Below are 16,308 nucleotides of genomic sequence, written 5' to 3' on the forward strand. Positions count from 1 at the left end.
TGATTTACCCCTCTAAAGCAGTCAAAGTTTTCACCCACCTATCTATCTCGATACTGATATGTACATAGAAATATATGTTCAATGACGTCGTCGATAAAAACATATCAAAGGCGCTTTTTTCGTCAGTGTGATATCGTGCACATTGTCTTGACCCAGGAAAGATAGTCATTTTTATTTACTACTGAAAAATTACTCCATCGTATCACACATCGTATTCCATTCATCGTCAGATGTAAGTCCCTTTAGAATTGTCCATTCATTTTTGTTTTTTGCATGCATTCCTGACCAGCAATTCGCTTGATGTCATTAATCCACCTGGTTTAAGGTCTGCCTCTGCTTTTCTGGTTTGCCCTTGGTCGCCTTTTAATAATTTGCTTCGTTAAATGGTACTCTTCCATTCTTCCTATATGTCTTGTCCAGTTCCATTTTAACATGGCAATCTTTAAGATTATATCTGCAACTTTTGTTCGCCTTCTTATTTCTTCATTGGACCTGCGATCGCTGAGCTTTATGTTAGGCATTCTCCGTTCGACTCTCTAAGTCACTTGAAGTTTGTAGACTATGTGGTTGTTAAAAGCCCATGTATTATTTCCATAATGTCAGTACCGTCAACACATACTAATCAAAAGTTTTTGATTTTAAAGTATTTGGCAAATTTGATTTAACTAATGTTTGTAATCTATCGAATGCTGCCCATCTTCTATTTAAGTCAGCCTTTAAGTTAAGCTTTGTTAATTCGATTTTTTGTTCTAAGTATATTATATGACTTAACCTTCTCTATATTAATAAAGTGCATACTTCTTATCGATCGTTGTGTTGTTTTGGAAGGGCTCGAAATCCTACCCTTTGTTATATTATGAAATGTTAATAGTTACTATGTAAATCTATGTAAACTAGAATTCAGTAAACTGATTTTTATTTTTTTGGTACATATATTATGGTAATTGTGTTAGTAAAACCGAAAATGAAATTTCTCACATGCCGTGTTTTATTGGGTTGTAATTCTGGCGGTCTCTTTTTTCATTTTTCCTCAACGTTCAATAAAAGTGTTAATTCATGATTGCGTAATAGATTATTTACAAGTCCAATGCTGGTATACCAGTTATACACAATATTATTGCGCCTAGTTTTACTTATTGGTAAAATTAATCTAATGACAACATCTTTCGCTGACTTGCTTACTTTGAGTTGGCCTTCTAGTTGTGTTTCTTAGTAAATTTTCATATTTAAATTGTACAAATTTTTTTTATCAATGATCTCAAAAATTTTATTTCCATTCTTATTAGATTTGGAAGGAATATATTCTTGAAAACTGCAATTGCCACGAAACAATTGTTCTTCAATTGCGAGATATTCACTTGGTGTATAAAGTTGTGCACATTAATTTACTACATAGTCAAAAAGATCGCAAATAGGTGCTAACTTGTCACCTTGAAACCTTATTGACCTTACTCCTTTGTCATCGAATCTGATACATCTTAGTATACAGAGTAACCGCTGCTTATTCATAGTAGTGTAAAAAAAATCATTAGTCATATCATCGGTTGAAAACAAATCTTTAAAATTCAAATCGGATAACCTCATGACTTCACCAGCAATCATTATCCCTAAAAACGCCTTTACTTCTACTTTAGTTACATTATAGTTATATACAGTTATATTATATGAACTTTCGAGTTTTACTTTTATGCGGTTGCACCTTAGACCATTCGGTAACTTTATCTTTACCTAGGTAACACTCATTGGCTCCTGGTGGTGATAATGGCAAACGTCTTCCTATTGGGGAACCGTCTCTTGCCGTCTTTACTACTATATTTGTTGTCATTCGGCTCACATAATCATTCCATTTTACCCTTCTATTTCTTACCCAGGTCTTAATGTTCTTCACCTTGCATCTACGTCGTATATCTGTATTGCTACCTGTGTCCCATAGTGTCTTGCCATCAATTTTTCATGTGTTTTCATCTCTGCTATTTCTAACATCCTTTTTTCCTTTCTGTGTCAGGTCCGATGACTGTTTTGTAAATTCTGCCTTTCATTTCTTTCCCGATATTTTTATTTCTCCATATTGTTTCATTGAGGAAGCCTGCGGCTCTGTTTGGTCTATTTACTTTTCCACTTCAGTTTTAGCTTTCCGTGGCTAGATAATGTGATGCCTCGATGTTAAAACTCCATCCTAAAAAAAGGATACCAAACACCCATTTGGTATCCTTTTTAAGTTCTTACTTCTTTGATTATTTTATCCATTATCAAGTTGAACAACAGAGGACTCAGAAAATCTCCCTATCTTATCTCATTACCAGCTTGAATAGGATAGATTAGTTCTTCCTCCACTATTACTTTTATTTTGTTGTTTTGGTAGATATTTTTGATCGTTTTGATTATTCCTAGAGGTATCTCCCTTGTGAACAATAGTTGGCTAACGTCCTTTAATTTGACCTGGTCAATTGCCTTCTTAAGGTCCACGAAACATAGATATGCCGGTTTGTTGTATTCTAATGATTTCTGTTACACTTGCCTTATTATAAATATAGCGTCGGTGCTTGATCTTCCCGACCTAAAAACTTGTTGTTCTTCTGATAGTGTCATAATTATATTCAGTTTTGTAAATTCTGCCTTTTTATTTCTAATCACTTTTTGTGTTGTTAATTTTAGTGTTGTGTTTAATAAATTAATTTCTCTGTAATTTTCTGGATCCGATTGGTCTCGGTTTTTAAAAAGGGGTATTAGGATCCTTGACCTTTATTCTTGAGAAATTCTGTTTTGTTCTATTATTTTTTGGATTATTTTTAATAGTGGCCTAGTGCCTGGCCAGCAATTATAACGTTTACGTTAAAATCTATTGTTTAATTATTACGTGTTTAATTTACAATTTTACTTGAAAATAAAATGGGAAGATCACCCATTTGGATTTTACAGAATTTATTAAAATTAATGGTAGATCCATGCTGTATAATACGGAAATGTATTCTCTTTTCTGATCAAACGAAAAACCATAAAACCTTGATTAATTCGATTAGCATCATCGTTGCATTCAGAGAACAAACCGGGAATTCTTGTTTGAATTTCATAAACCGAGAAAATATTTTCCGAACAACCTATCAAAATGCAAAGACACCTGTGACCTGATTAGAATCTAACGAAAATTTTAAAGTACAATACACATTTTATTCGCCGGCTCACGTTGTTGACATGGCAATAGCATTCGATTCGATGGACAGATTTTTCCAACTCTTTGCATTTGAAATTACTGTGTGCCTGAATCGATGGAATGTTTGCAGAAAGCGATAGATTTGGAAAATATGCTGAATGCGAGAGAAGTTTTATTACTTCCTTTATCAATATTTCTGCTGGTAATGTGCTTATTACGTCGGGAACAGGTGGATTGAATCACTAGTTTCAGTGTCGATTATAAGACCAAAGAGTTAACATATTCCATTAGTAGCGATAAATTACGATTGTTTGATGTTAAAATATAGTTCTCTGTAATGTAAGACTTTAGTATTAAATGTTGTGGAATTTATAATATGACTTGTAACTCTGCCCGTTGCATGCGACGGAAGGTTCAATCAATTGCAATCTGCAGTCACTCGTTAAATTTTTAAAACAATAAACGTCTTTCATCTAAACCAAGTAAATATAAAGTATGATCTGATACTCTTATATCTGATATCCTGTATATATACAGATCACGACATTGTTTCCATTGACAAGCAACTATTGACTTCCTCAATCAAACGTTTTTTGATCGACTGATAATTACACGTGGTACAATTAAATGGCCCGCTAGATCCTGTGACTTAGCGCCTAACGATTTCTTTTTTTGATGTTTTCTCAAAGAAAACATTTATAGGCATCAGTTTGAAAGGGCCACAAACCTAGTCAAATTAAAGGCAAAAATACTTCATTTCTCTGCAAGCATTACACCAACCCTACTTCAAAATATGAGGAGAAATCTGTATGAGAGATTTGGTTACTGTTTAGCACAAGGAGGTTGAATATTTGAGCCCTTAATCCATTAATCTGTTTTCCTAATTTTTATTTTTTGTTAGGTACACTTTACGAAGGTTGTAGGTTCTTAATTAGGTAGTATTTTTTATGTTTAAGTTTGGAAGAATTTTATTGTTTTTTTTTTATTTAAAAGTACAAACGAATATTATTCTGATTTTTTTCTTCTTTCTTGTCTTATTGTTATAAGCTTTGTCCATAAAATTTGTACAATTTTCAGTGACAATAAAGCATATTACTTATTTACTTACTTATTTATTTGTATTGCTATTAAGGCTAAAAAATAACCAAAAAATTAGTTTTAAGGCATTATAATAAATTTGCTCTAGAGATGGAATTGCAATAAATCTTAATTCCTATTGTCAACAAAACAATGTCGTTATCTGTAATATATATTTTTTGATGGCACGTTATTATATCTACTACATGTCTTATGTCGTTTTATTTGATAAGTCATATGCTAGGATTCGGCTAGTTGTTTATTTTGTACTTAGCCAGAGGCCTTCTTTAGGTGAATAAAGCAAATTTTACCTTATAGTGTGTCTATTATCATCCATAGTGTCATGTAATATCTCGTATATCGCTATACGTTTATAAATAACGAAGTGAGTACAACAATCTGGCCATTGGGCATTAAGCATTTGGTATGGTAAAAAAATGCAGATATGTAGAGAGTTACTCTGGTGAGTAACCTCTTTACAATTCTAAAATTAAAATTTTATTAGTTTGAATACACTTATTATGTTTAGTTGGACAAGTCGGACGGCAATTGCCGTTTTAGTCTACGCACTTCAAAGACGTTCCGCACATTTAGTTGTCGAGCAAACGCATTAGGATGCACTAGCACTCGTTTACAGTATTTAGCACTAAAACGTTGTATGGCTTCTTTCATGGATTCTAGGGGGATGTCGTATTGAATCCCCTCGTTGGATACATAGTATGGCGCATTGACTATGGCACGCAGCACCTTGTTTTGGAATCTCTGTAAGATGTTTGTATTGGAGACGCTAGCAGTGCCCCATAGCTGAATCCCATAAGTCCATATGGGCTTGAGGATGGACTTGTAGAGTAAAATTTTAATATCCAGAGATAGTTTTGAATTGCGTCCAATGATCCAATACATATTTCTCAATTTAAGTCTAAGCTGTTTTAGTTTGTTAAAAATATGTTTTTTCCAAGTTAGACGGCGATCCAAGTGCATGCCAAGATATTTAGCGTTCTCGGGTTGAGGAATTAGACAATTATCAATTGAATATAAGATTGATGTTCACTTATTCTAATATATAATGGCCTTGATATTTCACCTAAATAAAACTGGTCGCATTCACAAGGTATTTTAAAAATGCAATTCTTTGTCGTTTCTTGTTTTTCTGATAATCCTTTTATGTATGGTATTGCTATTTTGCTCGTATTATTCCTTGTGTATGCGGTAGGATCTCGTTTTAAGTTGTTCTGTTCTATTCGGTCGATTGTTGAAAATTCCTAATTCATAAACGATAAAGGATTATCATTTTTTAATAAAACAGATGTTAACAAATGTTTTTCCTCCAAGAACGAACTTTCGTTCGAACAAGTAACTTCGGCTCTATCATATAAGGATTTAATGATTCCCTTTTTAATAATAATATTGTGATTTGATTTGAAATTTAAATATCTGTTGGTGTGTGTTGGTTTTCTATACACCTTAGTCTCATATCCTGTATCGTTCTTAGAGATTAAAACATCCAGGAAAGGTAGTGTGTTATTATATTACTTTTCCATGGTAAATGTTATTGTCTGTTCTTTATTGTTTTATCATTCAGGAATGCGTCTAACAGCTCTGATCCATGAGGCCATATTGAGAATACATCATCTACATATACACCATACTGTGGGTTTTAAATTTTGTTTAGAAATAATATTTGTTTTAAAATCTTCCATAAACATATCAGCTAATAATGGAGATAAACTAGAGTCCATTGCTAGACCAAAATTTTGTTTATAGAATTCATTATTTAGTTAAAAATATGTATTATCAGTACATAAAGTTGATAACTCCATTATAGCTTATATGATTAGTCTTATTCTAGTTGCCAATGTATTATTACTCTCTAATTTTGTCTTGACTATAATATTTAAAGTCTTTTCTAATGGCACATTCGTAAATAATTAGTTTATTGTGTCATCAAATATGATTTCAAACTGTAACCACACTCACTAGTGATCAACTATAAAAAATAGTATAAACCTAACAAAGTCTTTAGCTTAAAATCTTTGTATTACTAAATATTGTTTGATTATGTATAGAACTCAGCCATTTTGGACCAACATTTCTAATTCTTAATAATAAACCTTTATTTCCAATCGTTAAATGAATTATTATGAATTTTAGTCCTAATTATAGTAAAAGTGTTTTTTTTTGCAATCTATCAATATTTTCGTCGGTTAATTTTTAACTCAAATCTATATTATATTTTTAAGTAGCTCAGTTTTTATGTAAATAGCTTAGTAATATTATTTATAGATAATAACTTATGTCTACAAATATTATCCGTTGTTTTCATATGTTAAAAGAAAAGCATTGTTCGATTTTCGGTATTTTAATCCCGATGGTCTTGTTTTTATGTATCCGACCGTGTTACTCAGTCTAGTACAACCATACTTTTTACTTATTTTCGGAAAGCATTCATAAAAAAGCAAAATTTTACAGTCAGCCGACGATATTTTCAAAACATATATATGATTTTATATCTACATATCCAACAAAAATCCGAAAAATTGAGTTTATTCTATAGTGCGGGTTCTTGTACCAAGAAATTAAAATTGAAATATGTATAATTTTTTTAGTATCTACATAGTTCCATAATTATATATATATATATATATATATATATATATATATATATATATATATATATATATATATATATATTGTTATGATCTGCTTTGAAACTGTTGGTGTTGATGGGAGTCAACTACATTAATTAATCAAAAAAAAAAATTTTACTAAATAAGCAAATCAAAACGTAAACAAAAAACAAATCTCATGGCTTAATTTTTATATAAATCACTTTCATTCGTGGCTTCTAGTATTTCTTAGTTGTTTCCTTATCGGTATAGATACGGGAAACTAAAAATACGCACATAAGTTCAACAGAAATTATGAATATCATTTATTTTATCAAAAGGAATTATAATATTAAATATTGCAATTTTCTTAATCCTAGTATATTTATATGATACTAAGAATACGAATAGAGAATCTTATTTCTTCGTTCCCCAACAATGTGTTTCTGCTACTCTGCAAATTCTACTCTCCTTCTTGTTCACTGCTTCCCACAGTGCTCGTTCCTATCCTCTCCTACTGCAATTCTCCACCTTTTCTTTTTTTGAATCACTTCTACTTTTTATGACCCAAGGATCTCTTTTATCGACTCGGTGCCACAAATTCAAACAAACTTTTCCTCGTTACTTACACAACTGGACACATCAGACTCCAAGGAGTTTTCAAAAGAACCTCTCTTCTTGGTCTATCACCCGTTCCACTATTCTGCTAATAACACTTTTACTTTTTGTAACTTTTAACACAACCTGCGGTACTTTTCCAACACACGGTCTTCAAAACTGGACTTCTCCTTTCGATCGAACAAACACCACTCCCCTCAAATCTTCTCATTCATTCCAGACATCGGCTCGTTCCCCCCTTCCATCATTATTTTTCATCCAATAAAAAAACTTTCAACCATACCATATAACTTACCAAATTCAACCTCTCTTATAATTATAAAGAATTTCTTAAACTTTATTTTGTTTGTTCTTTCTGAAGTTCCAAGAATAATAAAATTCCTTATACCTTTATAACCACAACTTAATTATACACTTTCCAAAAATTGTGTCGCTCTTTGAAATATATACGGGTTACTGGATTTTCCACGATATAAATGGCTATCCGAATAATCTTTTGTTGTTGTGACGCATTACCAAACATTCATATTTCGGCGAAAACACTTTCGGCGAAAACTAGCTATAATTATTACATGTTTTACACATTTGCAACAGCGCTCCGTATTGCTGAGAGCACATTTTAACTTAGCTAACGATAAACATGGTAGGTGGATGTAAAGAACAATTGATAGTAAGGAGATAATTTTGTAATGTAGTTGTCTTAACAAACCATTTTAAGTTTGTTCTTTGTCTAAAACAGAAATGTCCATTTTTATTGACATCAGGTCCTTTTGCATACATATTATATTATGTATTATTATACAGGAATCGTTAATAAATTAATTTAAAACTATAATTGGAACTTTATTTTCAAATAAAACAGTAAATTACATAATATTATAATTAGACTTTTATGTTTCAGTTGTCTTTGTTAATAAAAAATATTTAAGACCCGAAGTTGACCATGAAAGACTTCTTTAATGTCTGGAAAATTCGGATATAGACGTTATAGATTCAGAAAATTTTGATGACGGCTTTGATCGAAATCAACCTCAGCAATATACAGATGATAAGCAAGACACAGAAATACCATCTAAAACTGAATTCGATAACGTAAAACACAATGAATGAAAATGAGGCTTAAGAATCGAAATAAATGACACAAAATGAGTGTTTTTGTCCCCCAGCATGTAAACGTTACTGGAATTATCGATATAGTCCACGAGAGAAAAAATTGGAAAGTTGAAAACTACGTCGGTATGTATTTTGATGATTCAGCTTTTCAGAATATTTGTAATTGTACAAGTATTAAATTTTTGCAAGAAAAAATAAAACCTTTGAACGTTACTTTAACTGAGGTAAAAAAATACTTGGAATATCTATACTAACGCCCTGTCTAAAATATCCACAAATAAGAATGTTTTGTGCTAAGACAACAAAAAGGCAACAAAAACAAGCAATGACACGTTATAGATATTTTCAAATCAGAAGCAGTTTAAAAGTAGTTATTGAAGCTGGTCAAAGAGACGCTGACAAATTATTTAAGATTTGACGTTTAGTTGAAAGAAGACGAACAGGTTGCTTGACATTTCCAAGATACAGTAAGGTTGCTGTGGATGAACAAATGATATCTTTTACGGGCGTGTAAAAACATAAAACAATTTTTTCGAGGTAAACCTAATCTAGAAGGATTAAAAAAAAATTTTGCGCCACTCCTGAAGGATTAATATTAGACTTCGATATTTATCAACGTAAAAATACATTTTTGCAGAATGATAATGATGTTAAGAAGTTAGGTGTTGGTCCATCCGCATTTATTAAGTTATCTACAACATTATTAGAAGGAACACAATCATGTATTCATTGATAGATATTTCACCACCTTAGTAGGTACATGTTAAACAAAAATATTTTTTTAACAGGTAGAATAATGACATCCAAAATACCCAAAGCAGTTCATGTAACGTCGGATAAGGCGATGAGTCGATTAGGTCGTGGTTCTTCTGAGAAAGATGTAAGATTTAATAAAAAAATTAACATAGTCCAATGGTATGATATGGAATCAGTTATCCTAGCGTCAACTGCGTTGCAAATAGAACATTCAGATGAATGTAAAAGATGGTCAAAAAAGGACTCCCAGTATGTTGAGGTACCAAGACAACATTGTTAAAAAATACAACGAATCCATGGGAGGAATAGATTTAATTGACAGGATGATCAGTTATTATCGAACGGGAGTTAGAAGTAAGAAATTGACAGTCGAAATTTTATATAATTTTAACAGTTACCATCCAAAACTAAAGTTTACTATGGAAATTGAACAGAAAAATAAAATACATTTTCTGGATATCATTTTACATCGCAATAATCACACAATTGAAACTATTTGGTTCACAAAATAAACATGGTATTCACGATATATCTCAACTATAAATCGCATCATCCATTCTCTCATAAGAAGTCTGTAATTATAGGTGTTGCAAATAGATCTTATAAATTAGTCTTATAAATATATTTACCTATTCTTTAACGGTAACATTATTCATCTCTCGATTTAAAAAAAAATTCTACCAAGCTTGATATAAATATGAACTAGAAATATCAAATTCTTTTAAATTCTTCAAAAATAACAAATTTATAAAGTGTAGTCATTAATTAAAATACGTTGTAGTTGCATCTTATGTCAGAATATGAACTTTTATTGTCATTGAATTTCCCTTTATAACATTATATTAGTTGTATACAACACTTTGCCCGATTTCGGGAGAGTTGGTGCAACTTATCGCCACAACTATTCGATCGAAACTGCTAAATTTCAGAGTTCAGTTGTAAAGGAAACCTGGACACTGAAAAACTTTATTGTTTCAGCCGATACGTTTCGAGGTCCAAGTCTGAATCTCGTAAGGGTCGAACGGCGCCAGATGGGCGCTTACTTATGCATCGCAAGTAACGACGTGCCTCCGGCAGTGAGCAAGCGGATCACTCTGCATATTACTTGTAAGTATTCCTTTTTGTACCATATGCTCACTCGAGATCTGTTAGAAATTTTACGATTTTTGATAAGTCGACTTTGTGGGAGCGTCTGTCGGAAATTGCAAATCGGAACTGCGGGTATTTCTTTGACAGTTTTGTGTATAATTCAAAAGTTTAAGTTAGAGTTTTAGTTAGGTAGTACAGCAGCTAGTGTTCTGGAGCACACACCTTACTGATAAGAATCTAACGGATAGTTTTATTGTCCTAAATATTTGATGTCATATAATCAAAAAAATAATAATTTAATTTAATTTTAGAATTAATATATATATATATATATATATATATATATATATATATATATATATATATATATATATATATATATATATATATATATATATATATATATATTCGAGATTCGAGATTCGAGATTCGAGATTTAATTCGAGACTCGTACCATTCTCTTACACGTATTTCAGGGTCTACTCATCATCAGAGAGACGTGTAAGAAGACTGTATGTATTTAATTTTATTAGATATTTATAAATTTTTTAACAAGCGATAATTCCGAGAGTTGGCTGTGTACCATATAGATAAAAAAACTCTAAAGTTAAATTTAAAAAACATTAAAGTTAAACACTTCTTTTGTAATAGGTATATTTAATTCAAGGGTGGTAGGGTAGATATAGGAAAACTCGTTCAAGTAGGGACGTAGTTACGTTCTCGACGGCCCATTTGACTCTATCTGCAGCCGTTCTGAAAAGTTCTATTGACGTTTTACCGCTCCATTGTCTCAGATTCTTCAGCCAGGAAGTGCGCCTTCCCCCGGTCCTCTTTTGCCTTCCACCTTTCCTTGTATGACCAGCCGCATCAATTCGTATTTCTCGTTTCTTAGTATGTGACCAAAGTAGCGCATTTTTCTTTTTTTTTGTAGTGTTGAGTATATCTTTTTTCATTCTTCGTAGCGTTTCCGCATGTGTTATGCGTTGTGTCCAAGATATTTTCCACATTCTTCGATAACACCCCATTTCAAAGTAAATGAGTTTTTTCTTTGTCGCCTCTGTAATTGTCCAGGCCTCAACTCCATATAACAGGACAGAGAACACGTAGCATCTCAATACTCTAGTTCTAATTTCGATGTTGAGTTTTCCATTGCATAATATTGCTTTCATCTTATTAAAAGCACTTCTATATCAAAACGCCATTTTATTTCCGTACTTCTATCCCATTCTTCATTTAGTTCGCAACCTAAGTACTGATATCTGTGTACCCTGCCTTTAGCATAAACACTGTCTTTCTCAATGTTGTTCTTGCTTACCACCATGATTTTTGTTTTATTTGTATTCAGTGCCATTCCATACCTTTCGCAGTATTGGGTAATGCGATCAACCAAGATCTGTAGTCCTTCTCTGCTGTCCGCAAGGAGTATTGTGTCATCTGCGTATCTAAGATTATTCAGAACTGCTCCTTAAATAAATATTCATTTACGTCTTCTAATGCCTCTTTAAACAATTCTTTTGAATACATAATAAAAATTAAAGTGGAAAGCACACATCCTTGTCATAATTCACGATTTATAGGTTTCTTTCGATTTTTGTTGGTCTATTCGTATTATTTATTTATCTATTCGAATTATTTATAATTTTATTAAATTCCATATTTAGCCATACGGCTCACACTACCTCCAAGTAAAAAAAAGTTCACTCATCACAGATACACAAATAGAAATAATTTCAGATTCGTTATTGATTTCACCAGGAATTTGGAAGTAAATTTTTGTCTTCCATTCTAACATTATATGTTTTAAAAAGATCACTATGTTACCATTGCCTATATTTTTAATATATGTATGAACCATTCATGCGGCACTGATTCAAACGGGTTCTTGTCGTCGATGAAAGCAGTAAAGAGGTTCCTTTTTTTGGTATATACAGGGTGTTTCAAAAAGGTACGTCATAAATTAAATCACGCATTCCGGAAACAAAAATAAATTTATTGAATCTAACTTAACTTAGTACAGAAGTGTACACAAAAAAGTTACAGCTCTTTGAAGTTACAAAATAAAAATTGTTTTTTTGCATTATCTTCTAAACTACTTGACATTTTGTAATAAGTTACTTTCTTGTTCTAAAAGTATTTTTCACACAAAAGAAACAATAAAATAAAAGCGTACAGAAAAATTTTAAGGGGGTGTGCAGCCCCAAATTCCTTCCAAACTTTTAAGTACGTTCAAATCAAATGAATTTTGTGGCATTATTAGTTTAACACATTATTTTTAAAACTTTTTTGCCTCATCACTTTTTCGAAAAACTAGTTTTTTCCTAGTTGGCCATAAAATTACAATTAGTTTCTACGAATACAACAATTACTAACAGTTTAATCAATAATAGTCAATAATTTGAAGCTATCATTTATTGTGTGAGTAAGATTAATATTAAAAATTTTGATATTACAATGGCTTACACATTTCTGAAAATGGCAGATATGCATTTAACTTTGGGTAAGTTGGATCAGATTAAATTATTATTTCAATAAACTATCGGGAATATCGTAGGTGAATGTCAAGGAAATAGTGCAGCAACCGCAAGGCGTTATGCAGTACAATACCCCAATCAAAATACACCCAATGGACGATTATTTCTGACCATTGATCGTCGTTTACGGGAAACGGGTACATTCCAACCGCAAGTTGCTAGCAATAGCGGTCGTCCAATAATGGATGTAACTGATGAAGACATATTTTCGAAATCATTGAAAAAATCCCTGGAACAAGTACAAGAGTAATAGCTGCTCAACTAAATGTTCCTCACGTAAGGGTTTGGAGGCGTTTAAAGGATCAGCTGCTTAAACCCTATCACTTAGCAACGATTCAAGAGTTATTGGTTGAATATTGTCCTAAAAGGTTTGGATTTTACGATTGGTTGTTAATGAAAAACACTCGAAATGTTAATTTTATTAGAAATATTTTGTTTACCGACGTGGCTACCTTCAGTAGAAATGAACTCACGCTAAAAAAACGACTCATCACCGAAGGACTTTCAAAGTTATTGTTTGGTCAGGAATGGTGGATAACAATCTAATAGGCCCAGTATTTCTTCCGCACAATTTAAATTGTAATAATTATTTGCAGTTCCTAGCAAACGATTTACAAAGAGGCAAAGATTATTTGGAAGAAGTGAATATTGCAATAAGGCAAAACATGTGGTTTCTACAAGATGGCGCTCCACCGCATTACAGTAATGAAGTCCGGGAATACCTTTGGAGGCAGTATTCTGGTCGGTGGATTGGAAGGGATCGTGACGCACCTATTTCTTGTCCACCTAGAAGTCCAGATTTTAACCCCATGGACTTTTGCTTTTGGGGGTTTATAAGAGAGAAAATGTATTCTGTAACAATAGAGGACGAACAACAATTGAGGGTTAGAATAATTAAAGCTGCAAATCAATTTCGTCAGAAAAATATGTTTTTTCAGCGCATTCGGCTTTTCTCATTAAAACGATACCCAATGTGAATTGAAGAAAATGGGGGTCATTTTGAAAATTTATTTTAATATCATATTTATAGAGGTTCTAGACATTTTTTGTACTTATTAATTCATTAAAGCCGTTTATTTAGTGGCACGTAATTTAATAAATGTTAATGAAAAGGGCCGTAACTCAATAAAAACTGTTTTTTGAAAAAAGTGATAGCAAGCAAAAATTTTTTTAAAATAATGTGTAAAACTCATGATGCCAAAAAATTCATTTGATTTGAACGTACTAAAAATTTGGGGGGATTTAAGGCTGCACACCCCACTTAAAATTTTTCTGTGCGCTTATATTTTGTTGTTTCTCTTGTATGAAAAATGCTGTCAGAACAAGAAAGTAACGTGTCCATTTTTATTAAAAAATGTAAAGTAGAATAGAAGATAATGCAAAAAAACAATTTTTATTTTGTAACTTCAAAGGGCTGTAATTTTTTTTGTGTACACTTTTGTACTATGGTAAGTTGGATTCAATCAATTTATTTTTGTCCCTGGAATGCGTGATTTAATATATGACATACCGCAATATTGCTTGAAGTACAGTGATAGATACGCTGGGCTACGTAAGATGTGACCAATTTTTACAAAATTAAAAAAAAACTAATTGGGCGATACTTGATTTCCCTTGGACAATTCCATCGCAGTGTTTTAGCCGTATTAATTAAGTATGGTAATAGATGCCTAAAACTTTTCCGCAGTATCGTTTGAACCTTCGAAGAGAGAAGTCAAACAACAATAACCGGCTTACCGATTTGTTATTAATTAGTGTTCAAGTTTTTGTTTCTTCATGTTGCTAAATTTATCAAAACAATTTAAATAAGTTAGATTTTAAAAACTTCGCCCCCGCCATGGGGAGCGTAAAAAATAAGAGGCCAGATGGTGATAGTGGAGTTATTTGTGAAAGTGATAGTTTTTCCAATATGGAAAGTACTGCTGCCGTCATGGAAACGGGAACAATAGGTGCTAGGGAGGACGAACCAAAACTATTTGACTCGATAAATCCAGATAAGTACTTGTTAAATAATTATTGCGTATATGTTGAAAAAACTAATCAGCAAAGTTTGGGTCGTTTGCATCCTATGTTTGTAGGACATATTTTACACAAAAATCTAAAAGTACAAAACATTCAGGAAATTAAGGGAATAGGTAGAAATTGCGTTAAAGTAATATTAAATTCAATAGCAGAAGCTAATAAGTTGGTCACAAATAAAAATTTAAAAGAATTAAACTTAAAAGCTTTCATACCTAATCACCTTTTAGAGGTCAAGGGTCTGATCCGAGACGTTGACACAAGTTACGACGTTGATTATTTAAAACAAAACATAAATTCAAACTCAAGGGTTCTAGACATCAGACGAATGCACAGGAAAATTGAAAAAGATGGTAAAGCTGAGTATGTACCTAAGAAGACCATTGTAGTCAGCTTTGAAGGAAACATATTACCCAGCCGTTATATCCGTTAATTTTGTTTATTTTAATTTGGAAAAGTTTATAGGCAGGGTCACACAATGCTATAGATGTTTGAGATTCGGACACATATCAAAACAGTGCAAAAGCAGCCAAGAACATTGTATTTTATGTGGATCTGTCAAAACTGAAGAACATAACTGTTCTGAATTTAATAAATCATGTATACATTGCAAGAGTACACAGCATACATCGATTTCCAAACTATGCCCAATTTACGAGGAACAGAAACGTATTAAAAATTTGATGATAGAACAGAAAGTATCCTTTTTAGAAGCCAAAAAGCTTTTTCAATCTTCATATACAGAAATAACAACGAACAATCGCTTTTCTGCCTTAACAAACTACGAGGCAGATTTCCCGAAACTACCTCAAACTTCTGGTAATAAACATGCTTTCCAGCAGCCACAACCTACAAATTCTCAACGTTCGGATAGTAGCAGACCTATGACACTAACCCATAACAACAAAAAACGTAAAGCCACTACTTCTCCCTCATCCCCAAACTTACAGAACCCTCCCATGTTTAACTTCCGTTTTGGACCATCACATCCTCTTCCCCAGTATCCAAAGCAATCTACCTTTCAACCCACAGAAGGTGATAATAAAGATATTGCTCAGGCAGTGACGGAGTGTGTCATTAATTTTTTAAAAAATATTCACACACTTGAGGATTTAAAATCTGTAGATAATAAGAGCATAAATCAAAAAATATTTTCAGTATTGGAGGGTACTAAAACATTGAAATAAAATTCTTAGCATATATCAAAATCAAAATTATTTATCTAAATTATGTAATTCAAATGGAACTTTTTTCTGGCAGTATTTCTTATTTAAACATTAATCCAAGATCAAAATGCACTATTAAAAAAACAAATATGAATGTTTTCACTTATTTTATTATACAACTT

General features: G+C 32.1%; 1 protein-coding gene across 1 annotated transcript in view; it reads left to right on the plus strand.

Moving 5' to 3' along the window:
• Window positions 1-16,308, plus strand: part of LOC140436376 (lachesin-like) — a 514,302-nt gene that overhangs the window by 300,992 nt on the left and 197,002 nt on the right. Inside the window, exon 6 of the mRNA XM_072525165.1 lies at window positions 10,300-10,428. Coding sequence (XP_072381266.1) covers window positions 10,300-10,428 — 129 coding nt within the window. The remainder of the gene's footprint in view (window positions 1-10,299; window positions 10,429-16,308) is intronic.

Source organism: Diabrotica undecimpunctata, chromosome 1, assembly GCF_040954645.1.
Source record: "Diabrotica undecimpunctata isolate CICGRU chromosome 1, icDiaUnde3, whole genome shotgun sequence".
In the NCBI taxonomy this organism is placed as follows: Eukaryota; Metazoa; Arthropoda; class Insecta; order Coleoptera; family Chrysomelidae; genus Diabrotica; species Diabrotica undecimpunctata.